Raw genomic sequence first — 26,497 nt, forward strand, 5'->3', positions numbered from 1 at the left:
GGAGGGGCGGACAGCTCGGGTTTTAATAACATCACATTAGGACTGAATACAGATTGGCAGAATCTGGTTTTGGGTTACAGGGTGGGGGTTGTGAGGCAGTTAACAGGTGAACACACAGAGAAGGAGAGACCACTGTGTCCTAAATCTCCCCGTTTCCCCACAGCGTCTGTGGTTCTGCTGCTCTGTGTGGATAAGGAACGAGCGGTGTAAAATATACACCAAACCTCCGCACAGAAATCCACATAAGGCAGCAGAAGCGTCAGCTGTTAAGGGGGAGGGGGGAAAGGGGTGGAGAATTGGGGCACAAGGGTGTGTGTTTAAAGAGGAGGAGGACGACACTCAGATGCTCCATAAAGCTGCAATGTCTGGCAGGGCAAAGGTCTTTACCTGAGTTGTGTGAATAAGAGCCTTTGTCTGTAAAAGCAGAAGCAGTAAGGTAGATGTGACATGGACAACAGAAACAAAATATGCAGAAATAACAACGGCCGTAAAGGCCTCGATGACCTGAAGCAGCAACAGAAAAGGCCAGCAGGCAAACAGCATGGGCACTGATCAGATAAATATATATGGCTCCTTGTTTGTTGAAACAACTACAAAAATCAGAAAGCTACCTATTGTTGTTTTCATTTATCTCAGTGCTAAAATTTAGATTTCTGAGTGTTCGGTGCCATGAGTCTGTCGCCACAGATATATTTGTATGATGGCAAGCTTCAAGTAATAAAAAAGGAATATAAGGAAACTCGCATGAAGACAAGCTACAAAACGCACACGAGTAAAAACCTCCATTGACTCTTTCTCTGATAGCTGCAGATTTCTCTCTCTTATCATGCCACAGCTGGTATAAATGTGTTTTTGCACTTAAGGCCACATTATTAGCTGCTGTCATTGCTTCACCTGTCTCATTGGTAGTGTGTGGCGGGGTGTGAGGAGGTGCATACGTAGCAAGGGCAGAGAACCATCAGTGACAGTAGAGTACATTAAACACTCTGATATTGTGCAGGGTGCAAATGAATTAGATAAAAAACAAATGTGTTTTTTAATCTTTCATTTATCGTAACCTTGCTTGAGTGTAAAGCTCGGAAAGCAATGTTTAAGTCAAGCATGAGTCATTAAAACAAAGACTCCCTGTCTCTCACTCAAAGTAAGGATTATTAATTTAACCCATGTAATGGACTGATAGTCGGTATCAGCAGATACCCGAAGCCAATGTATCTGCATTGGTATTAGAAAATCAGCTGACCTGCTTCCATCTCACACTGTGAATGAATGTCACATGTCTTTACATTACAGCAGGTAAAATGTTTTTCCTACAGGATGCCCACCTTCTGACTCTTATAGTCACTTTCAGCACATTTTGGGGCCATTTGAGCGACAGAGGTGTTACTCACTCTGCAGCCGCCGCGTTGGACTCTCTCCGTGGAGCTGCCGGCGCTGTGCGTTCGGGGAGGCACGTGGGAGTGGGATAGATGACACGTCGTGTGTTTGTAGCTTGTACCAGTGTGGCTCGTCATCGAGAAGAGCCGTCTCCAGCTCAATCAGGATCTGGCAGAAGTAAAAGGCCCAAGTAAATTTTCTCTCCTTAAAAAAATGGCTTCACTCCAAATGTTTTAAGCTCACATATTTTTTTTCTCACTGATGGAATCAGGGCAAAGTAAAACATGCTAGCTTTTACAGAAAATGTAAATCCCCAAAAAAGCCCTTTCTGTCACTCACACGCGAACAGAAAAAAAGAAAGTTCCTGATCCATGATAGGCAAGGACTGGACCACCCAACACTTTGTGATGGCCAGCAGCTTTCTTAAAGGCTTGACACCATTCAAGAGGATAAGCTGAGATACTGTTACTGAGTGTCTCTGTGAGGGCTTGGGTTTGGTTTTCTCACCTCTCCCAGGAATTCGCTCTCCTCCTCCCTCACCCTGGCTTGGTCCCACAATGTGATCTCCAGCATACGTTCCCGAAACTCCCGCCGGTGCACCGGCGAGTACATAAAGGTCTGGTTCCATTTGGGCTCTAAGGATTTCTTTACTGTTTTTGTTCTCCTCTTGCTTTTGTCACTGGAGGAACAATAATTCAAACTGTTTTTATTTACAATCATGATAGGGAAGAGCCACGAATACAACAAATCCATCACACGACACAGCACAGAGCACAGCACCACAGCATGCAGCTGCAGGGAACGACATGGCAAAGTGAACGTGCTAACTGCTTCTTAACGTCCATTTTCTGCATTCCTCATCAATACATAAGAATAAATTACTTAATAAGAAAATAAGAGCATAATTATGAAATAAACCTCACATCAATGCCTCCCATAAATTGACCTTAGTGCATAATCTTTTTTTAGTGTCTTTCTACCATCGGGGAAATTATGCCCTGAAATAGAGGAACTGTTTCTACTCTTACCTTCTGTCAGGGAGGAAGTAGATTTTGACGTAAGGGTTCCTGGGCCGGCCGTCTTCCCTGGGTGGCAGGTCTTTGGCACCCAGGATGGTGACGATTAGCTGATGGCCCACTTTGTCATACCACAGTTTGACCTGGGGGAGGGGGGAGAGCAGAGGCAGCCTGCTGAGAGACAGCTCAGGGCCAGCACAAATGAGAGCACATAAAGGGAATAATGCAGGAGAAGACAACTTCATCGAGTCCTCACATATGCATCTATATCCTTTTGTTGAGTTCAACACCTTTTCAATCAGTATAAGCCTCAGTGCGGGGTCTTCTCCTGTATTTACCCTTTAGGAAAAAGGAGGAGGGTATCCAATTGCTAGGATGTCATTTTCATAAACTAAAACTATATCAATGTTAAAATGGTGTGATAATGATTTTTAAAGATGCAAAAACTCTCCTTTTCGTGTTCTAATTTAATCCTTATGTTTCTTTTTTTAAATCTATAGTATTCAAGTGTGTCTGATTACAGTTTTTTAAATGGAACTGACCTTTACAGCTGGAGTGAATTGTAGTGAAATGCTAAAGGCAACATGCTCTAAAATTAACACTGTCCCACCATCTACCTATATGATGGCATCTCTAATAGGGTCCTCCCAAGTATTCAGTGGGGATCGATAACGAGAAATCAGTCATGCTGCTGCAATAGGAATCAAACAGTTCACGCTAAAAGAAAAGTATGGACTCCAGGAGAAAAAACTTAGAAGAAATAAAAGGCCAGCTGAAGCCTTAAAAGAAATCAGATGAAATGAGAAGTAAGACTTCTAAGTTCTGGTCCATACTTCATTCAGAATATGATTATGGATAGGGGTCTGCACTGTTTAAGAGGACTCGCCGTTCATGCAGCAATGCAGGAAAGAGCATTCAAGACAAGTCGAAACAGACAGCAGGGGGCTCATGGGAAAAACAAATTGTACCAAGTAATCTCTAGCCCACCAAAATGCCACATACTGCAAAATATGAATTCAAATGTAGAGTAAGATTCACCATAAAAACTAGCAACAATAAGTAAAACACCTAAATATATACTACTGAGTCTGATGTACAGTGTGTCCAATACAGCCAACTAACAAGTAAGCAGTTTACTGAAACATGCTGGCTTTAACAACATTAATGTAGACACACACATAAACCTGAACGATTCATATGTTTGATCTGGAAAACACGCAGTGCACCCTTTCCTCTGCATGCTCTGTTACACACACCAACAATATTACCGACACATAGGATATGATGCTTAGATCTCGCTTAAGCAAAACAACACAACAGTGAAATAAATATCTAAGGTTTAACACAGGAATATTAACCCTCAGGCTATCTAAATCAATAATGACCATAAAACAGAAACCACAGAAAAGACAGAGTGATATTAAAGCAGGCAGCTTGTAGCAAAGAGAAGCCTTCCAGGCTTCGCTCTGTTTGGAGTTATTATTTGGGAGGTACAATTTGCTTATTCGTTAAATCTGGTATCTGTAATGGGGGAAATGCAGTTTTGGCTTTGGCTTTCCAAAGAGGATGGTGAACTCAGTATCTTTTCACTGCAACATGAAACCACACAGCCATCAGCTCAGATCTGCTAATTAGCATCACTTCAACTCGCACATGGAGGAGCCCTTCTGTGTATGCGTGCAGGGTTAGAGTTATCGAGGCCTGGATTCACGTCACACTGAAGCAGGAGAAAAAAGAAAAAACAGAGCTCTTTGTCCTAGAAAGATTGACAGAGACACCGACCAGCATTGCCATAGACACAATACTAAACTACTGTTTCAATTAGGTCAATCACTGAAGTCAGTCCAAAGACATCAGGCAATGCAAGAGCGTCTCTTAAAATAAGCTCCGATTAGTCGAGCATGCACTACTTGGGGATAATGATGTGTATGGGTTACAATGAGCTATAAGAACTCTAATCATAAGAATGATACCAAGAAATCAAATCAAGGAAAATGACACAATGCACTGCACTAAGAGGGAAACTCAAAGCTGCCATTTCCCCAGGAATGCATTTTCCAAAGTATGGAAACAGAAAAAAAGGCCAGTCAACAGTCAATGAGCAAAAAAAACCAAACAGAGTTTGTGCCCTTCACACAGGGCCCATTACCTGGACCCTAGGGGCAAAAGGCGGTGTTCTTCTACTAAGGCTTTGGCTCTGGATAAGCATAAATTAAACAGCAAAAGAAAAAAAAGAAAGAAAAGAAAATGCAATAAACCAAAACCACAAAACACAACAACTCACAATACACCCAAAACACAACAACAGAAATTTGTCATTTAGATGAAAGAATTAAGCCAGCAGGTTTTGTATTTTTTAAATTTCTGCTTTCTCAAAGATTACTCATCCCTGAGCTGCTCTGCCCTGTTCTGCATAGGTCCTCGGAGAAAATTATCAGCGGCTCACAATTAGATCTTTTTGTCTTTTAGACCTTTTTCTCCTCCGCCTCAAAGCTTGCGTCACAGTGACGTTAAACACGATTGTTATCCACAGACGATGCTTGATACAGACAGCTCCTTACTGTGTAGAATTACTCATCAAGGTCTTGCAAGGTTTATCCAGTGAGCTGAACTGTTTTAGTGATTAGTCCACTGCGAACTTCAAGGTCGGCCCTCTCATGAAAATCCAGAACTTTAAGCAGCGAGTGGATGAAAAGGCTGCGCTATACAGTGTAGGATATGTTTTAGTGGTGACCAAATACTCTATGAGGCTCTCATAAATATTGAAAGAGCAGGAAAAGCACATTCTTGAATCCTAAATTTAAGATTTGATTTATCTCATTTTAATGCAGCCTTTTTACCAAATTTACCCCAGGAGGGTTTTTATACTGGATAATGAACAACACACAACGTAATCTGATCTACAGTCCTGTGCTGGCTTGGTGATGGGCCAGCTGAACAGGCTGAGTGAGTTTGCTGAGTCTGACAACGTTTAACAAGGGTTTGAATTAAGATTTAAACTAAAAAAAAAGAAAATAATTGGTTGCATAATGAATCTGCAATGGGAAAATTATACTTACTAGCTCATCTATGATCTCAAAAGCAATTAAATCCTCTCTAACAATCCAATCCTCTTCCCGGCTTTTACATGTAGCCCATATGTGGAGCTGAGCTCACTTACTGAGAGCTGTCCTGACAGGTACTGGGGGGCGTCCCTCAGCATGCTGGGACTCATAGGAGAAGTGACAGAGATGGAAGGACGGTCCATCTTCTGAGACTCGAAAGAACTCGAACCTGGCAGGGCACAGACGACACAGTCAGATAATCCACCCATCTGTTTGCTGTTTGTAGTTTTTGCGCCGCACAGGGAGAAAACTGGAGATTGTAGCAAGAACATACAAAGAAAGGAAACGCAAAAAGAGCACAAAAATCTTGCCATGTGGGGGAAGATAAAAAGGCAGGGTGACAAACGCAATCTGCGCCAAACAGACATTTCCTTCACTTGGTGTTTCTGGGATGATTAATAGGATCAAACGGCACACTGTCAAACCCACGGAAAAAATGTTGACAGAACTCACTTGATTCCAGTTGTGAGTGTGTGCTGTCTGGTATCCTTGGAATATCTCTGAAAAAAAAGCAAAAAAGAAAGTGAAAGACTGTGAGAAGCAGGAGAGAAGGAGGGGGATGGAGCGGATCAATTTAAGCTAATACCAAATGCACTGCGCTTTAATGACCGTAAGCACCACATTAGTCTTCATTCACCCAACGGCCCCCTCAATGGCACAAAGCAGGTCAGACCTAGGAATCGACAAAGCAAAGGTGCCTCTGTCTTTCAAAAGCAATCGGAGTGTAGAGGATAAACAATGTGACGGGCTTTCAAGTTTTTTGCCGGCCGGCATTCTTTGGTGCCTTATGAGGCCAGAAATGGCAGAGCCGGAGCCAGAGGGAGGGAGGAACAGATGCTGAATAAACAGCTCGGCACAGCTCCTTCGCAAACACATTCTGAGCTATGTTCCCTTCAGATTCAGTCTCCACATTCCAAAAATATGAAGCTATTCTGAGTCACAGAGGCAGCTATGTGGCACAAACCTACAGATCTTGGCACTGTAATAGTTTTACAGCGAAATCAAATCAAATAGGTAAGAGATGTTGGTACAATCTAAAGTGTGATTCTTTGAAATACTGACTAATGCTAAAGTCCAGATTTATGCATGGTTTGCACCAACGTGAGAGTGAAGCAGGGACAAGTCTTTTATTGTTGTAGCTGGTATTTTGCATTTAGGAGTTTAGGAAGACAAAATACTGAAAGTATTTAAATGAAACTATATGAGTCACTAAGATTAGAGTAACAACATATCCTACAGAGTCCTGTAAATTCTGCATTGGTCAAAGCGGGAGAATGAATGCTCATACAAGTAGGTTTGTTTATACACTTAATATAGATTTAATATAACCTAAACTTTATGCTTTACATTTCACACAGATTTTCCCATAATAATAACTGCAGAGAGTACTGCAAAGTCTGTTTGTGCGTCCTCAGCCACACATACAGAGCTCTCCAACATCACTCCAAATATTTTTCATATCACGTCTGTTTCATAAAATACTGAAATGTCTGTCAAAATCCATCTATAAATGTGAATTGTGTGTCTCAGAGCTGTCTGTGTGTCCCATTCTATCCTTTGTTTTTAAAGAAATACTTGAAGCATGCATTTCCACACACAGCACAACAGGAGCAGAAGTTATACTCTGCTTCTCATCTGACTGGCTGTTAGACACAGATTCCAGGTATATGCAGTGGAGGTATGTGTAATAAAGCAGCCCCTCTCTAGATGAATCCCACTCTTGATCTGAGATGTCAGGATTCATCTAGAGCAGGGACGTCAAACTCATTTTACATCGTGAGCCACATACAGCCCAGTTTGAGCTTAAGCGGGCCAGACCAGTAAAAACTCCCCTTCTGTCAGCGTGAAGAAGTTTAGCCACACATGGAAATGTTTAGACATCTTAATAGAAGAAAAAAGAACTTCAACAGTAAATCTTCATTTTTCCACATGATAAAGAAATGTTGCTGAAGGAAATTGATTTTTTTTTAACTTTGGACCCACTATAAAACACAGAAACTTGTACTGGAGATAGGGAAAGGTTCAGGATATTTTTTGTTTATTTATTACTTGGTACCTTTTGGTGTAGTGTGAATGACCATGACCATTGAAGCACAGAATCTATTCCTTCCTTCACGTTTACCAAGGCCATCCAGTGGGCTGGAAGGGAGTCTTTGGCCCCCAGGCCATATGTTTGACACCCCTGAACCAGATAATTGCTTCTCCCATCACTGAGACCTCACCCTGTTCTGAGTACCGGTATGTATCAAAAAAAGAGTTTTTTTCTTATAGTGCCTCTCCTTGGTCTGAATTATCGTCCTGCACCATATTTAGTTTTATCATTAAACACACAATTCCTTTTCTGGGGGTCACAAACTATCCCAGCATATAGTGGGAAAAAGGTCGATGCCCTTGACAGATCCTAGTCCTGGCTTCGCTTAATTAAAAATTACATTTTCAAATCACAATTTTAACACATCTAGTGAACTCGTCTGCTTCAGTATGCTTATTGTGTTGTATGGAAAAGTAACACAATTGCAGCGCAAATTCTCACCCATGCCTAACACCTTGGTTAGTGTGAGCGAGAGCATCCTGTTGCTTATTAACACCAAAATCATCAAAGTTGTGTTGTGAAGAACAATATGTGTCTGCATGTGTGACACTGGTTGCGAGATCTTACCCTATAGGCCGCGAGACCACCAGCTCCACCTGCGGCTCCGGCTTGGATTCTAGTATGATATTGTAAACTTCTTTAAATGTGGCTCCTTGTAAAAGCTTCCCGTTCCACTCCAGCACCTGATCTCCTGCAAAAACACCAGAGATGCTCAGCATCACGTGGAAGATCTTAATCCTTTCTGCTCACACTGTCGTCACAGCTGAATTTTGCCAGTTTAATTTCTTCATAAATGTGTGCATGTGTTTTTCAATACCTGGTCTTAGGTGTCCAACAGTGTCTGCTAGACTTCCTTTCCTCACTTTAGTGATGAAAGCACAAAGTCTACCAGATTCTGTCATCTTGCCTCCCACCACCTGTAGAAACAGAGAGGTGACTGCGCTGGTACTAAAATGCATTTGTGAAACAAAAGTCGAGCTATGTCATAATAACTGTAGATTTAATGCAGCGCATTAGCATGCAAGCCCTGCAGCTCATAGAAAAACATGGACTTATTTTCTCAAAGCATTCTGTTGATGTTATGGCTTCAGTTTTTGCCTGTGAGGTTTGAAACCACAAGAAATACACTGGAAGGGAGAAGGTCAGTGTTAAAAGTCTAAATCTTTTCAGAAACTGTCCAGGACTGTGCTTTGTTCCCCGTGTAAAAACTCCGGTGCTGTACCGTGGTTCTGTAACAGTGCAAGGCCGTGGGCTAGAGCTGTACTGTACAGTCCTGAGCTGCTGTACTCCACTCTCCTCGGCTTACACTGGCATCATACAAATAAAAATCCCCTCTTAATGGCAGCTGAATGCCAACATACAAAGGAGCTTAGGGAAGTCTGCTAAATGAAATGGCTTTATGTAACAGGCAGGAGATAGAGAGAGGGAGGCTTGCAGATGAAGAGAGCATAAGAGAGAGAAAGAGATGGGCAGTGAGGGCGAGGCTGGCAACCTGACTGATGGACTGACTGGCTGGATTGTGGAGCTGGGTGGCTGCTGCTGAGCGGACAGAAATGCACAGAAGCACTGAGCAGACACAAACATGCCATTTCAGGAGGCTCATTTAATCAGTAATGATTTTTTTCCCCATCTTGCCGCTCTCGCTTCTTTCTCCAGCGGCTGCTGCCATGCTCCTGTGGACATTCGGCCGCTCTCTTATTTTTTTAAGGGTACGCACCACCGACAGAATTACACAACAGTGAAGGATAAAACAAAACTACTATCTATATAAAAATAAGTATATGCTTTTTGAATAGATGGAGACACTGAAAGGGAAACTGACTTAGCAATCAATAAAGAATTTGATCAATAAGAAGCAGGCAGCACTAAAACTATGAGAAAAAGACACACAGAGAGCAAAGAATGTAAATTTACATTAGAACGTGATGGTACTGTATAATGCACAAACAGGGAATAACTGCAGGGACAATACTGGGAGGTTCTGCTCCGACTTGTTTCCTCCGAGCAGCTGAATTCTGTTCACTGAAGTAGCTCAGTATGAATGAGTTCAGAAGATTAGAGAGCCCAGTATCAAACAACACTTATTAATATTCATCAGGAATATAATGGCTATTAATAGTGACTCGTACTACTGTATGATGTAACAACAGAAAGCTGTGAAGAAACCTAAAAAAAAAGGCACAAAATTTTTAACCTTCCACCTAAATGCCACATCTAACACTGATCCTTTTGACTGAACCCTACTGGGTAAAATGTTAAAGTCACTGTGCTAAATATGCATATTTTAACAGGATATTCTAATGGCAGTTCAACATGAGTGTGTGCAGTGCAAATGACGCCCACACAGGCTGCAAGCTCACCTTCAGACCGAGCAGAGCACCTGAGTCTCGAGGCACACTTCCATCTTTCATGCGCTTGTTGAGCAAAATGCGCCCTATTAGGCGATCCCCATCTTTGGACGGCTGCCACGTCACTGGGTGCTACAAGGTCAGAGCAACAACACACCTTTTGTTTAACAAGTCATCCATTTTAGTTCGATCACTTCAGACCAAAGCAGACAACAAAACAGTGAAAGGAGGGCGTGAAGGGAGCACTTTATTTGTTCACTTGGGGGAAGAATGTTCACACAAACTTGGATAGCTCAGTAATTTAAACTCCAGGTGATGCAGTTTTATCTGTTAGGCCAAAAGCGTTCAAAGGAAAATCTGAAATTTCTCCAAGTAACACACAGCTCATTTACTGTCTCACAGAGTTTGTGTGAACCTGCTGGTGTGAGGGTGGAGTTAAGCTTCATGCAGCGCCCCATGCAGAGTAAAGCAAGCAGCCTCAACACTCCTCCTAAAACCAGCTCTTCAAACGGGAGCAGGAAGACCAGAGTGTGACTCTGGTGCTTTGCTACACACAAACACACGGCCACCATCAAGTGGAGTAGTGAGGGGAAAAGCAGATAGTGAAAAAAAAAAGAGGGAGGGGGGTAGACGTGATACAGATGAAGTAGATCCTAGGGTGCCACATTAGAGATCAAAAAGGATGAAAAACAGACAGCACAGAATAAAGCTATGAGACACAGGGTGATATCACAGATGCAGCAGTGGAAGGGAAAAAAGAAAAACAAATGTTTTTTTGGTGCAAAACTAATCCAATCTTCCCTGTTTGTGTGTGTGTTTGTGTCTTTTTTTTCTATAGAAGTGAGTGGAAAATTGGGCAGAGGGGACAGGATCTGTCTGGACTGGGTGCTGTGGGGTAGGGCAGCAGAGTGAGAGGGGACAGGCCCGAGTAAGGGTGTTCCTACTACACTAAACAGGACCGCTGCAGAGCAAGAACACAACATACGGAGGAAAAAAAACGAGCATGCAACTAGGAGAGACCCACATTCCTGAGTGCCATGACAAACAGAGAGGTTGTGTGTCAATGCCCAAGTCTTTTACAGCTACTGTAAAGAGGTGTAGTTTCTATTTGGGGAGCAATACAGCAAGTACAAGTAGCAAGCAAAGAGGGTGTCCCCAAATGACTTTTATTTTTAAGGCAACACCGAGGTGGAGCCAAAAGTAACCGAACCAAAAACAATAAATCAATTTTTTTAAAAATCGCAAGAGAAATCAATTTATACAACGTTAAATAAAATCCATAAAACAGACATCTCACCTATTTACACTTGGTGACAGAGAGCAAACAAAGACTGGATGGGTAAGGTCATAAATAATAATCATAACAAAAAAAAAAGAAAAAAAAAGCAGGCTAGATTGTCTCAGTACCTTCTCACTATGGCTATGCTCCTCGTTTAGCGTAGTGCTACTGCACGTATCAACTCCCGAGTCTTTAACCTGCGGTTCACACCATGCCAAGTCCTCTTCAAATGAGTGTCCCCCAAAGCGCACCATTTTCTTTTGCCTCTCAGATAAGGTGTGTGTCGCCTCGGACATAAATGCCTGCTCAATAGTTTTTCTTTTTCCCCTTTGACTGTCCCCTACAGGTGTGGGATAAAAAACAGAAAGAAAAAACAGAAAAAACAACATGCAAAGGTGTAAATAAAACAAAGGAAACATGAAATGACAAAAAGACTCCGGGAGGACAGGGGACGGGGGAGAGAAGAGAGAGAGACAGAAAGAGAGGGAAGGAGAGAGAGAGTGAGAGAGAGAGGTGGGCTTAAGGGGGCGGGTGGTAGGGAGGGAGGGTCAACGCAGGGCTCCACATGTCTCACCAAAGACAGTGGGGAAGCCTCACTGCTATGCCATGACGCATGGTCCCACCAATGGCCATCCAAATCTCCTGTAAGGTGGGAGGGAGGGCATATACACACGAGAGAGGACATCGAGAGGGACAAGTGAGGACGCCACAAAGTACAGACATTAACGCGCGCACACACCCACACAGAGAACTCGAAATAAGACATCCAGTCATTCACATTCCAACACACACACACACACACACACGCAAACACACGAGTGCTCACATGCTCCCATAATTCAGCAAGAGAGATAACCGCTCCTAAAATCCCTGCAGAGAAGGAAAAGACGCAGATGGATTGAGTTTAGCACTGCACAGTTAAGAAAACTAAACAAGACGCAAGCCATGGCTGAAGTCAAAAGCACAATCTGAAGCTTCAAATCCTTTAAAGGTATTACATGTGTTCCAACAGCACATTAGGAACCTCTGATAAACAGACAAATAGACAAGGAGTGGGCGGGGCAAGGATAAACGGCCCATTTGAAATAAATAAATATGTTTAGTATGATTATAAAGAGAAAAGAGCCTCATTAAGATAACATATAGGCCACAGAGCGAAGTTTTGTTTTCTTTACAATACTTTGGCTAATAGGTAGTTCTGCATGATTCACAGTTCAAAATAATCCGGCTTTGTCCCCTCAGTTCATGAAACATATCACACAAGAATTTTTAGTTCCCATCCTCCTCCCTTTTAGTCAGCCTTCCTCAGATTAGCTGCCCCTCCTGAGCAGGTGAAGAAATAGACCTTTCTTCATTTCTTCAGATATAGTTAAGGCAAACTTTGCTTTCAATCAAAACACGTTCCACGTTACATTCCTCTGATTTTTTTCAGACCGCAATCTTCAGAAACATTCGGGCCAGATTCTGTTTTGTTGAAACAAAGTCAGCACACTGCTATCTTATTCTAAAGAAGCTGCATCTATAGTAGGGAGCAGGGCAGACCTCTAATGTGTTTAACTGGGGATTCAGATTGCAATGCCACACAACCTTAACTGACCTCGATCTAAAGTGCACCGGGGAGAGCTTTTAAAGATGAGGCTCTGATTACAACTTCTGCCGTAGCATCGACGGATACATGGCCTTGAGAAAGCCAGGCAAGTGGCTACGATCGCAGGATGAAGGATTCTGGGGCATTTCTCTACTCTTGTCGTGCCTTCAGGACAATAATCAGTTATAAAGGGAAGACTTCTAATAAGACAAATGTGAACCGATCAAAACTATCCATCTATCTCCAGAAGCAACTTTGTGATTCTGCAGGGTTTGTCCTGTTCTCCAGTGTGGATGTACAGAGCAGTGAGATGAGCACTTTCAATTTGATTAAGAAGCTTAACATTTAAAGCTAATTAAAAAGAGCAAAAAATATTGAATCCAAAGGTAGTGCTGAGATTCTCAGGGGAGAGCAGTGTGGAGGTGAAGACAGGCACAAGTTAAGAGTCAAATCCTGCTCTTCTCTGTCCAGGACTTCAGTCAGTAAGATCATTTTAGCATCCCATTACAATGCATAATTCATTTAAATGATATTCAGCTATGATGCCAATTCATTTTACAAAGGGGAAATAAAGTTGCTCTTATTAAAACATTTACCGAAGAATGGGCCATTTAAATAATACAGACACACAACGTGTTCTTGGCAGCAAACATGCTGTTGTAGACTTGTGTGTTTGCACAGATGTACAAAGTCAATAGCGGACCTCAGGGCTGCAGTCACAAGTGAGGTCATCTGAAAACACTCGACTTGTTTACCCATGGGCCACATACATCACATTCGCCACACTTCACTTCCCCTGCACAGAGCTGTAGAACCTAATGGATCTATAGAGGACAGGCTTCCTTCAAGTATTATCTGGCTCAGGATTCAATCTCAGGGAAATCAGGGAACGCTGATGGAAAGGCATAAAAATAGACTGCATATGCTGCTAGATGTGGAGGCTGAGGAGGTGGTGGGAGGCTGGACTGGACAGGGGTAAAGAGAAAGAATTTTCAGCACAGGACAAAAAAGAACCTGCATGGAAGACGTTGTTTGCAGGGTCACTGTGAATACACATAGCCAGAAATGTCTTAAATAATCCCTCATTGCACTGGGGTAATATGGGGTTCAGTACTTTCTTAACAGATATGTACAGAATTATTTGGAGATTTTGAAATTTAATATTCCGATGGATCGGAAATAAAAAAGGTTTTCCCATTAAGACACACAAAGGATAAACAGCCTTCCGTAACATTTGCTATCTCCAGTTGTTTATGCACTCATACAGGCTCTGCCTGACTCTGCTCGGATCAGCTGGCTGTTGTGTTTCCAAACATAGGTGGCCAACTGGAAAGTTGCAGAGTGCGCTCTGGTACTTATAACATCACTGAAGGTGTTTCTCCCTTTTTTTTTTTACTTTTTAAATTTTCATTTATTGGCATAAACGCCAATGCCACTTAGCAAATAACTACTATCGGCCGATAATACTGGCTCACTGATAAATCTCTCAGGCTCTAACCTTTAAAAGAAAATCTGCTTCTCGTAAAGAGACATGCCTGCAGAACTGTGGCTCTTAAACAGAAGGTCTGTTTCTGGCTTCAAATTAATTTTTAACTTCCTAGCTTTCTTTTTCAATATTTTTCAATATTAAAACACAATGTATCTTATGTCCTGTCTTATCCATATTTTATCTTGGTTGCAAATCAAGTTTCAAATAACAAAGTCAGTGTAGTGTCAGTATGTATAAGTAATCAATATTAGCCAAAATCTCAAGTGTCAAACTGCTGTAAACACTGATTTTTTTTTTTTTTGTACTCTTGGTTCTATATGATATCAGTGGGAGAAGACTTTTTATTTATTATTCTTTTTGTGAATCAGAAGAAAATTCACTTAAAGGTGAAGGAACTTAAATGATTTGTTTCAGAAAGAGCACAATCTAGTCCAGTATATGACAAATAAGGATTAGTTTGGACTGTGAATCATACAAAGCTACACTGGAAGAGTCCAAGAAGAAATGATGAGAAGAAATAAGATCATAATATTCCCCCTTTAATATAGTAAAAAGAAAAAGATCTTCAATAACATTTTCCAACTTGCAATTTTGTTGTGACCAAGCTGCAAGGTCAGTTTAGGCCAAACAACACCCTTTGTATTACTATCCATCCATCATTCTAAAGAAGCACTGCAACTACTTAGTGTATGTAGTAATGTGCTGTGATAAACTATTATGGATGTCCCCAGATAGGCTTTGGCCTCCGTGGCCCTCTCGCCAACAGCTGACAATAGTAATTACCTCCTTTGCCTTTCAGCTGCTCTTCTGTCAGCAGCGTAACACCAGAGTACACTTTGCTCTCCAATGAGAGTGTAGTGTGTTTGATGTGGAGCTATAGACTGAATGAATATAGACACTATGTGGCTCATCTCAAGCTTCCATCATTTACAGTTCAACCTCCACCTATGTGTGTTCTTCTTCCTGTGGCACGCCTCCATCTTCAGGCCCCTCCCCAGCCCACTCTTAATGTTTTAGAAAAAGAATTTGAGTGAGCACCGAGACACACCCAGCCATCTCTCCTTACTTTCCCTGAAGCTTTATTAACAGCGGCATGCCACAAATGGGCACCATTCCCCCTTTAAGGCACTGTCTGATTTTTCAGCAAGCAGGAAACTCATCACGGCCATAAATTGTGAGTATCAGCAGTCTGCGCCCGGCCCTGCCGTTTCGCTCCGACTCCGAGGCCCCGCAAAGTGCTGATTCAGGTCGAAGGCAGCGCGCAGGCAGTGGCGGAGTTCACCACCAGCAGGCTCTCCATCACTTTGACGGCTCAATAAAAACCAGTGTAAACTATTAATTGGATCATTAATTATTGATGCTGTTTTTACTACAATTCAAGAGGTGAGAGCAGAAAAGAGGCAGGTCGAAACAATGTCTATGTTTAAACATAGCCACCATGCTACAAAGGTGAAACAGTATCATGTTAAGCTACTGGTAAGCTCAAAATATTAATCAGTATCTATTCTAATAAACTAACCCTAAACTAACCCTCTTTAATATGCCCAAAAACAATGCCTTTCAGGTAGAGAAAGGATGGATTAATAAGACAATCTTTCTCAGATCTAGCATGAGGCCAAACACTACAAACCCAGTAGGGTTACCGAGCTGCAAAACCTGATCCCAAAAGCCATTAATGAGGATGTAACTTAGGTTGTCACTACACAATGTCCACCTGTCTGCTGCAGTTAGCCAGCCATCCTCTCCTTTTCTGTGTGCTGGGCACTATTATGAGACTGCATGTCAGGGGAATCAATAAAGAGGAAAACACAGGGAGAGGACCATCGCAATAAATCAGTCTCCTACGTTCACAGACACAAGCCAGGCCCATTACAGCTGGCACACCCTTTCTCTTCCAGTCTAACTCCTCCCCTTCAACCCCCAGCCCCCCTCATCCTCCTTCTTTACAGATTCCTCCTCTCCCCCTTCTAGGTACCAGAAACTGGAGAGTGTGGGATGCTCGCTACTTAGCCTGCTGTTACACACCCATCTCGTTGTCCAGTCAAGCTGAATGCACAAACCCCCAAGATGCTGACGGGAACATATGGCAAAAAAAGTTGCTTTCCGCCCTCGTTTGTCTCACGTGCAATCGAAACCACTGCTCTTCGTATTGTTGGCAGATTTCTGATGCTATTTTTTTTTTCACTTTTCACTTTTTTCACTGTGGTAAATAATCAAAGTCCTTCTTTATGCTTCTTTTTTTTTTTTAAACAAAGCAAGAAGGAATATTTCTTCTCTCGCTCCTTTTTTAGGAGCATTAAAAACACCTGCTTGATCTGACCCAGCTGAAAAATATTTGAGGGTCACATGTGCACATCGGGGGTGGCGTTAGCTTTGAATGCACTTTCTAATTATTGCATAATTAAACTTACTACGCAAACACGTACACACTGTTTTAAAATAAATGGTTCAGTACAATTTGCTGACCCATTTATCAGACTCCCTGCATGCACCGAATCACGGCAGCCTTAGTTATGTCATAGATGAAAATAATTAATGAAACTGCCAATTAAAACTAAATAAAGCTCCACATAATCAGCTGTCTGAGTATGTTCTGTACCTAGCATAGGAAGCTATACTTATCCAGGTCAACAGTTCAACTCTTCCCTATGTTTTTTTCTCCTACGCAGCGTGACCCGCGGAGGAGGCAGGCAGACAGACGCACACAGAAACAACAGAAACTCTGACCCTCTAAACAACCTGCCTTCTCCCTATTTTTGCTCCACGGCTACCTGTAAATCTGGAAACTCCCACATCAATAATGTAGCGCCGGGTGCTCAGCTGCTCGCCTTAGAGTGGAGAACAGTTACATAACAGAGCAGGCCAACCAAATTCCACTGCTCTCCTCTGCATTAAACATTTCATCTACCATTCAGCGACAAAGGCGAGCTGTGCCACTGTACTTTTGTCCTTTCTATAGTCTAACCCCTAACACTCCTCCTCCTCCCTCTTTCCTGGTTTTACATCCCAGGAAAAGTTAAAGAAAAAAGAAAAAAGAAAAAAATCAATTCGCAATTACAACAACTGTCAACCAGGAGGAGCAGGGAGAAGCTGACGACTGCCTCTGATGTTGATTCTATGCAAAGTGGCATTTCTCTCAGTCAGTGTGTGCTTGCTTGGTGGGATGTTGTTTTTTTAATATATATATATACTTGAAGAAATGTGAGATGCAAACATATCAGTCACAGCAGACGGTAAGAAAACCACTTCAGTAAGGGATCCACATTATTATTTTAAAGTTTAAGCAGTCCTTGATTTAAGAAATAAGTAAATAAATAAAAACCAGCAGAGCTATTTTTCTTTTCTTTTTTTGCTAAACTGAACTCCTTCGCAATACCAGCAAGGTATTGTCAATGCTAACAGCGCAGATACAATTTGCTGCAGGAACACATTTCTATATTCTAAAGTCAGCTCCCTTTGTTTCGGTTTACAGCCACAACTCCCAAAACATCTCGCTTTCTCCTCCTGCCTGTCCATTATGTAACACTGTCCATTAAAGAACACTGTCAAACAGCTGTGGCAGGACCTGGCAAATAGTGCCGTAACAGCAGCGAAAGCAGAGAGCCTTAAGATCAGCGGTGCTACGTCAGTTTCCAACTCACAGCCGCATGCACACATAAACCACCCATCCACACTGAAGCATGTCTGGCTGGCCTGTGAGCCCACAGGCCTCCTCCTCGAAGGCACCAAGAGCTGTTAGAGGAGATTCATTAACGACAAACAGAAAACACCGCAGTTCTCCGCACAGAAATAGGGCTCATCATTTTCAGTTTTTATAGGCTTTTATTGCACGTGTGCAATGGCTGGGTTGTTTTCTTGTTTGAAGATGAATGAAATGGCAGTAAAGACAGCCACTTTTAAGATGTTCAACCCCCCCCCCCAAAAAAATAATACAAAACCTAAGAGCACTTATTTCTGGTTATGGAGCATTTTAAGAAGAAATTTTCTGCATTTAGATTGTTTAATGTTTTATGAGAATGTTATCTTTATTGAAAAATCTGTATAAACAGAAACATCTTTAAAGATTTTTCAGAGTGAAAATGATGAGCCTTAAAGATAAAAAATACATTTATAAACAGACACACACACACACAGAGCACATGTACACACTGCAGACTGGGGAATCTGAAAGTTATACAATATATACATCTGCATAATCAACATCACTTGAAGACAGCAGCAATGATTGAATTACAGTTCAGTGACTGCTCAATAACAGTAAAGCAGAACGGCTTTAAGACTTCACAATAACAGCACTAATATGTGTGTATTTGTATGCTGTAAAAACCTTTTGATACAGAGAACAAGAAACAGAGAGAGAGCAGACAGTGAGGCTCGTGGTGTGCTGGCTCCTACCTTTTTCACTAACTGACTCACTCTCTATCTCCACATCCTCACAGCTGGTGTACTCCGGCGTGGTGGCCAGCTCCTCCTCCGAGCTGCTCAGTGACACCTGCCTCATCTTCCCTCCCTTTTTGGTTTTGTGGGGTTTGGGGGGTGGCGGGCGCACCGACTCCGACTGGTCTGAGCTAAGAGAGTCGTTCCTCAACATGCTCTCCATTTTCTCCCTCTTGGTCTTGCGGACAGCTGAACTGGGGTCCAAGTGGTGCTGCGGCCTCCTCATCATATCCCCACCTACCCCCAGGTCTCCTCTTCGCAGGTCCCCCGACCGGTCACCCAGAACGGGACTACGGTGTGGCGTTGGGGGGCTGTGGTTTCCTCTGTGGCCTCCGAGGCCAGGACCCATTGGCCCTGGTGAGGACCGGTCAACGGAGTAGGAGCGCTGTCCCACCATAGGCGGCCGGCGCTCAGTGAGAAGCTGACGCGACAGCCGGATGGGGCTGGGCTCATCTTGCTCCGTGTAGGCCAGGGAGACGTCGCTGTGGCGACGTTCGTGCCTTAGCCGGCCCACTTCAGCGTGCATCCTCATCTGCTCCTCGTAGGGCTGCGGCTTAACAGGGTAGCGTGCCAGGTTGGGATCGCTGCGATAGCGTGCCTGGAACTCTTCCTGGCGCTGCCGCTGGAGGTCATACTCACTGGGCGGTCCATCTAGCTCCTGGTCGAGTGGGTATTCCTGTGAGTGCCAGCGACCGGGACCTCGACGGTCCCGATAGCCCATTCGCGCTGCATCCATATCTGAGTACATGTGTGGGCCCCGCGGAGCCCGCCGAGGGTCCCCCTCCCCATAGTCAGACGGTGATCTAGGCATGCCGCCGTCCGTCGGGGCATACTGTGAGTGGTCGCCCCCCTCCCTTTGGTCGTATTTTTGGTTTGGATCCCTGGATGCAGACGGGCTTCGTTTCCTGCAGATCAGAAGGAGAGGAACAAAAGAAATTATTAGCCGGTCAACTGTAGACAAGATTTTCTCTCGTTCTAATTATATGATGTCTTTTTGGGCTGAAAGGTGTTTGCATCCTGTAGCTTCACTTTACTTTGGTCTGCACTGCACAGGTCCCAGTCCTTGTGAAAAGGTAATGATAGCCTGCACTGTTTCTGTCACACACACACACACGCACGCACGCACACGCACACACACACGCACACACGCACACGCACACACACACACACGCACACACACACACACACGCACACACACACACACACACACACACGCACACACACGCACACACACACACACACACACAGAGAAGACTAAACTAAACAGCAGGATGTAGCACCAGTTCTTCCTCTCAGTCCAAGAAGCAAGAGGACACAAAATATACAATTCAAGTCATTTTACAATATGTGTTCTCAACACATGTGCTAAATGTGTGCTGAGAGTAGTGCACTGGTAAATGATTCAGTGATCCACCGGCTGTGTTTTTGTGCACATTACAATGCACATGAAGGGGTTGTAGGCAGACAATAAAAATATCTGTGTTCTGGTATTGATAAAAAAAGAACACAATTAAAAGCTGGAAATGTTGAAATGTTAGAAAGTACGCCCTGATTACGATCAGCAGCTTCATATTTCTAAAAATTAGGCGTCAATCGTTTTATTGTTGTCTGGTTGGAAGGAAACCATCCAGGAAGTGGATGAAAAGGATGGAGGGGGCTAACTGTGCATTAATGCATTTATTCTTTTGTTCAGAATCAATTATTCATAAGCCACTTTTCTCCTACATTTCTCCCACTTTTCCTCCAAAGTAATAATGACATTTTGGTGAGGAAAAAGCTCTGTGAAGCATCCCCTTAATTTTGTACGTGACAACTTTCCATAAATTTCAAAAGGACTCATAAATCACCGCTGCCAGCTTTGCTCACCAGCCAAGGTAAGGACTCCTCACATGTGATTGGCTGATTCACTGAAGGAAGGCTGGCCCTTCCCTATTGGATCACAGACTGTTCAGGTTAGTCAAAGCTAAAATGGATGTGCAGTACAAAAGATATAAGCATTGCGGTGAGGGACGTGTGGGCAAAGATGCTTTTTGTGGTCCCCGTGTTTGAATTTCTATGTTGTACACTGAATAATCTCACTAAAGTCAAGTGCTAGCTCTGGGGAGAGACAGCATGATGAACGAGCGTTGCGTACAGTTCATGAACTGCTGTACAGTTAAATATGGGCTCTTAGAGAGGGGCAGAAGCTGAGCAATAGTGCAGCACAAAATGTGCTTCCCAGCAACGCTGGCACATAAAAAGCAAATTTTACTTAATTGCAAAAGGGACAAAATAACAAGAACAGGTCAAAAAGAGCATTTTAACATATTTACATGCAGCATACAAACATGACTGCCCATGAATGCTAATGTTATGCCATTAATGATGCTTAGGCAACAGTTAGCTGTTCATAACGACATTATAAGGTGAGGATGTCAGTGTTGTTTTTGCAGCAAAAAGAATAAATACTCCATGCATCCATTTCAGGGTTGTGTGTGGGTGTGTGTACGTGGCAAGTTTGCAATCTGCCTGTGATTTTTGGTCTTTACACTAGACGTAAAGGAAGCATTATAGCTGGTGAAAGCTGCTGAGACTGAGATGTTCTCCGTTTCTGAGACACAAAAGATGTTAATGCCATCTTTAATAACTGTCTGCATTTTTAAAAAAATCACAAACACTTAAAAACTTAACAAACACAGACTTTTTTACTCTGAGAGCTGGTAGGTTGGTAAGAAAATGATCTGGAGCCACACTAAAACTTAATTGGTACTTCCTTTGCCTCTCCTCTCCACCGAGAATCTTGAAATAGCAGTGTTTGCATTATCTTGCTGACTAACAGCCAAACAGACAAGCATGTACGGTGGTCAGACACGTACATGTACAGAGGTCAAACACACTCAACTTGAGAAAAACAATAAAACACAACAGAAATTAGAAAAAAAACCCAAACCTCTCAGGGCCACTGTTGCAAAGCAGGCACTGATCACATACCTTCGCCAAATAAGAACGACCTAGAGGAAGAAAAACTGGCCGCTCGAGTCTCTGTGATGCTGCCAGCTCACAGGAGTGACTTCTTTCTGTTTCACATCAAAACAAATACCTTCTATCACCAGTATCATGATTCAAAGATGGAGGAAAAACACACGAGGGTTGGTACATTATTCATGAGCTGTTTTCTGGACACTAACCGAGCTGCACTTCATTCACAAATTCAAAGTGAAGCAGCAGCAGAAATTAGGGGGGAAAGGCGGCGTGACATGGAGCTGAGGAAGGCGGGGGAGTGTGTGTTTGTGAGAAATCTCTCTTTATAGCCACTCTGTAATCACTGAGGTGTGTGTTTGTGACCGCGTGTGTGTTTTTTGAGTCGACTGCTTAAGGAATGCTCTCAGGATCTCTTTGGGCTTCAGGCCAATGTCCTCTCCGAGACTGTCTTAAAACGCTACACCCAGAAAACACACACACATACTCATAGCAGCTGTACACAGTTCGCACAACATACATTAACAAACAGCTCTTTGACGAGGTCTAACACAACTTGACACAAGCATCACAAACGTCTGCTCCCGTTTAGCCTTGTATGTCCCTCCTTTCCAAACACAGAAATGTCTGTGCTCGCAAGCAAGCCAGTAAGCCCGTTGCACTCTATCAGCGTCCGCATCATGACTCTGCTGCTGCTGCTGTTTGTGCTTAAGCAACCTTCAATATATACACAACAGAGTGGTGACGCAGGGCTATGTTTTGCACTGTGCAATATTCTCTGCTGCTTCGACAGCCTCTCTCTGCATACACCTGAGTGCTGGCATGACACACTCTGCTGATCTTGGATTTGTATTCCATCCTCAGTGACTCAGACAGAGATGAAGAAAGGAGGGGCAAAATGGGAGAAGAGGTATCGACAAGGAATGTGGAATTAGGTGGAGCAAAAGTACGCAGATGCCAAATTACAGTAACCGTGTCCTGCAGTCGGACATTGCATCTGGTATGCGCGCCGCATTAAAGCATCATGTTTGTCAGGCTCGAGCATGAAGAGGCAGGATGTGACACCGTGGGATTATGATGCTTGCCAAGTTGCACAGAAGTCTGGCTGCGGCAATGATTGAGTCACGCACGGCAACGTAAAGGCCTCCTATCACGTCCCCTTATAGCGCAAGATTCATCCGCGTTTGCGTGATGCCAGAGCAGATTGATGAGCAGTGAATCGACCTAACGGGCCAACAACAGGGAGGCACGTGCACTTTGTGCGTGCTATGTTATGGGAATAGAGGCCAGGGCTTCTATACGCTCCTGCTGTGGGAATAACAGCAGCCTTTGTTACTGCTGTTGTCCTATGCTGAGCTAACTATAGAAATCCTCTGCTCTATCGTGGAGCTACAGACAAGGACGGAGATGGCAATAAGATTCGATTCATGCAAGGTGGTGCCGGAGCTTTTCAACTAAAATATAGAAGGTTTCTGACATCCCTTTGATGTCGCGTTATTACTGCTGCCAGGACAGCCTTGTACGCCTGCAGTGCTCTAGAGGTAATTCCAGTTAATCATCTTTTTCAAGTACACTGTCCTTATCAAAAGCAGCATAATGTATCAAATCCAGGGCTCAAAAAAAAATCCCCCCCCAAAAAATCATGGGATTACACTATGGCACCGAAAGATTAAAAAGTGCGACCCACAAAAAGATTAAAAGTGACCTGACATGCTCGTCATGATAAAAACCTTTATGTGATGTTATTTTCTACAAAGCAACACACAAAAAACAACTGGTGAAATTCCCTGATTCACTGCAGGGCGTAATGAGAGGACACTGCCCTATTCTCTCTCTGCAGATCCAGTCAAAAGCATCCACAGACAGAGCTCAGTTCCCAGGCTGTAAATGGACTAAATCGTCTAACTGTGTCACTCCCTGTGTGTGTGTGTGTGTGTGTGTAATTTTCCCTACACCCCTATACTCTGTATGATGGATATAAATCATAAACATTTGATGTGAATTTATGATAAATCTACAACATCATCATCACATTAAGAGGCTAAGCACACACACACACACACACACACACACACACACAGCCAGTATGCTGTCCAAATTATACACTATTGTCGACTTAAATAATAAGAGATCATGTCCTCTCATAGCTACTTTAATAAGTGTTTTGTCGTTGTTTTTTTATCAGCAAAGAAAATAAAAAAATTTATTATTGAGGTTATTTCCACAGTATTTCCACTGAGCAAGGATTTTCTTCCCTGGATATAATTGTGCTGAGAATTTACTTCCCTTTTAAAACCGAAGAAATGCCACTGGCACGAAAATCAATAACACAGAGTCAATAAGGAAGCTTTCAGTGAGTGATGAACCCTTCACAGATGTCGCAGGATTCAGCTGCATGCGTAGGCACCCAGACACATGTACGCACTGACACACAGGCACTAATGTGCAAAAGAAACTGCAATGATGGAGTTGCTACTATGACAAGTACCCTCACCCAAGAAAAAAGTCAGCCACAAGTCCACTGTTCTACTGTAAAAAAAAAGAAAAAGAAAAAGAAAAGAAAAAGTAAAAGGACTGGATTACATCTGCTGTAATAACATAGGGGAAATTTAAATGTTCATACAGTTCCATGGAAAAATGCCTTCACTGCTAAATAACCTTTAAAGCTAAACCGTTTGAAAAAACAAAACAAAAAACATTTTCACACATGCTTTATCCAAACTGCTCATAACAGTCTAAATCCAGAGATATAGCCAGCCTTACTGAAAGTCACTGTTGAATCCTGGGATGTAGCTCAGTTCAAATCTCTGCCTGGCAGCTCCACGCAAACACATTCTGCACACAATCCCAGCGCGCACCCAGTCCGATCCACCCTACTACCGGAGCCTTGTTGTTTCCCAGATTCACTCTCCTCTAATACAAAAACTTGTGGTTTTCTATCTACCCACAGCAGATGATTCAGTCATGGAGCAGTGCTTTTCGGTGTGACACAGCTTCCGTTTGCTCCTGCTTCTGCTGAAGAAACATGTTAAATAAGAAAGCCAAAAGCAATCAAGGTGAAAATGCAACGCTGCCCCCGCGGGAATGGTGCCACCTCTACTTCACGTATAATGGAGAGCAGTCAAATGAGAACACATGAGCGGCGCTGCGCTGCAGAAGCCCTCCTCTCTTAGAACAAATCTGGCCCGCTAATGACAGCAAAACAACCTGGAACTGTCTCGACTGAGTAGAAAAAAAAGAGGGAAAAAAAGCAGGGGGAAAAATGAAAATAAGCTGAGTGTGCATGTGCGTTTCGAGTGAGAGCAATCAGAGGAGAGGAGGCAAGAAGAGGAAAAACACCTCTAATGATCCATTTAAAGATGCAGCATCACTCTGCCTTCCAGGACTGACTCAGTTGGTAGCCGTGAATCTGAGACGCAGCAGCATGTCCGATCCTGTCGTACAATTAAACCAGCTGAAACCACCGAAGTAAACCGGACAGTTCAGCTGAATTTCCCAATATCCCAAATGAGGGCGTACCACCCGGATGACCTGCTTTGATTCCTACGGTCTGCTGCATCTAAAGCAACCTGCCACACTGCCGGATGAGCACAGATGACACACGTTTACAGTCCTGCTGCAGAAGCTTCTGGGTGGCTGAAAGTGAGCCGGCTGAAAGTGAGCCGACGGCGATGCCGTCCAACCCAGCGGCCACTCTGTCCTCTGTCTCGGAAAGGATTTACACTCCTGGGCCTGATTACTAGCTAATGTCTATGACCAAGGACAATGAGGAGGCCTCACCTTATCTCATTCAGCCTGCAATTATATGACCAAACTGAACAAATGACATGGCTTATGCATTTTTCTTTTTTTATCCACTGGGCGGATTTTCAGGCATCAAATCAAATCTACACAGAGAGCGAGCGTGAGAGGGGGCAGAGAGGGAGATTTGGACGATAAGTCTACTCTGTGCATGTGTGCAGCTGGGTGTATTAAGACTGACTGTATCTGGGTGTTGCTAAGGTCACTCTTCTGCCATAGTACTTTTTGCATCTGTCTTCTCCATTCAGTTTTCCTCCGTCCTCACCTCCGCCCTCAAGTGCGGTGGGCTCTGAGTTTGGACCAAAGACACGCTACTACATGGTTTTTGTTATAGTTCCGGTGACAGCTGCCTGACGGGAGCAGGGAGTCAGGGAGGGCAGGCGGGAGATGGGTTGCTGACATGGTAAAGGAATAGTGGAAGTGTTTTATAAATCTGCAGTGGTTTTAAATAGAGTGTGCTGCGGATCTGCTTTCTGCCTCTCTGGGAAGTAAGTAGATGGCCTGAGACCATCTGTGATCACACAGTGAGCTCGAGCAGGACTCTGAATGCATTGAATGGACTCGTAAAAACTATACACTGTAAGCATCTTTACATTTCCCTTGTTGAAAATTAGTTTAATTCCACATACTTCAAGAAGACGAAGAAGTCAAAATAGTGCATGTCTGTGTTGGAATAATATCCTCTGTGGTGCTCTTAAGTGGTGCTCCCACTTCAGTCTTCAAGTACACCAAGGAGATTTTGTTCTATATTTTCACTCCAGCTCACCAGCTCTCCATAACACCTCACACTTGATGCTACCACTCTTCAGGTACATCTGCTTCTATTGCTTCAAGATGGCCTGTGAGTGATGTAAAATGATGAAAGCTGGACGGGTAACTAAGAGGAGAGAAAGTACTTGAGAACTGGATTATGAGCTGCCATGGAAATAAAGCCTTAGAAACCCCAAAAGCTTTTCCACCAAATCTATTTTCTTTCCATAATATGTAAAAAGCGATGATTCTTATAGATGA

At 43.2% G+C, this 26,497-nt stretch overlaps 1 protein-coding gene across 19 annotated transcripts in view; it reads right to left on the bottom strand.

The window, feature by feature from the left end:
• rims2a (regulating synaptic membrane exocytosis 2a) overlaps window positions 1-26,497 on the bottom strand; it is a 158,636-nt gene that overhangs the window by 61,044 nt on the left and 71,095 nt on the right. For 13 of the 19 annotated variants that reach the window (XM_085290792.1, XM_085290790.1, XM_085290800.1 and 10 more), the window contains 12 exons: window positions 18,686-19,632; window positions 11,342-11,553; window positions 9,947-10,066; window positions 8,404-8,503; window positions 8,154-8,277; window positions 5,948-5,994; window positions 5,551-5,663; window positions 4,540-4,587; window positions 2,403-2,533; window positions 1,882-2,074; window positions 1,389-1,542; window positions 388-414 (listed from right to left, as the gene is read on the bottom strand). In XM_085290792.1, coding sequence (XP_085146918.1) covers window positions 388-414; window positions 1,389-1,542; window positions 1,882-2,074; window positions 2,403-2,533; window positions 4,540-4,587; window positions 5,551-5,663; window positions 5,948-5,994; window positions 8,154-8,277; window positions 8,404-8,503; window positions 9,947-10,066; window positions 11,342-11,553; window positions 18,686-19,632 — 2,216 coding nt within the window. Of the gene's footprint in view, window positions 1-387; window positions 415-1,388; window positions 1,543-1,881; window positions 2,075-2,402; window positions 2,534-4,539; window positions 4,588-5,550; window positions 5,664-5,947; window positions 5,995-8,153; window positions 8,278-8,403; window positions 8,504-9,946; window positions 10,067-11,341; window positions 11,554-11,787; window positions 11,856-18,685; window positions 19,633-24,448; window positions 25,483-26,497 lie in introns of those variants that run through there. The other 6 variants (XM_085290809.1, XM_085290791.1, XM_085290802.1 and 3 more) reach the window with 6 other exon arrangements.

The sequence above is a fragment of the Mchenga conophoros genome, linkage group LG11, assembly GCF_057382185.1.
Source record: "Mchenga conophoros isolate Kocher_MC1m ecotype Shallow Benthic linkage group LG11, M_conophoros_male_GT1.1, whole genome shotgun sequence".
In the NCBI taxonomy this organism is placed as follows: domain Eukaryota; kingdom Metazoa; phylum Chordata; class Actinopteri; order Cichliformes; family Cichlidae; genus Mchenga; species Mchenga conophoros.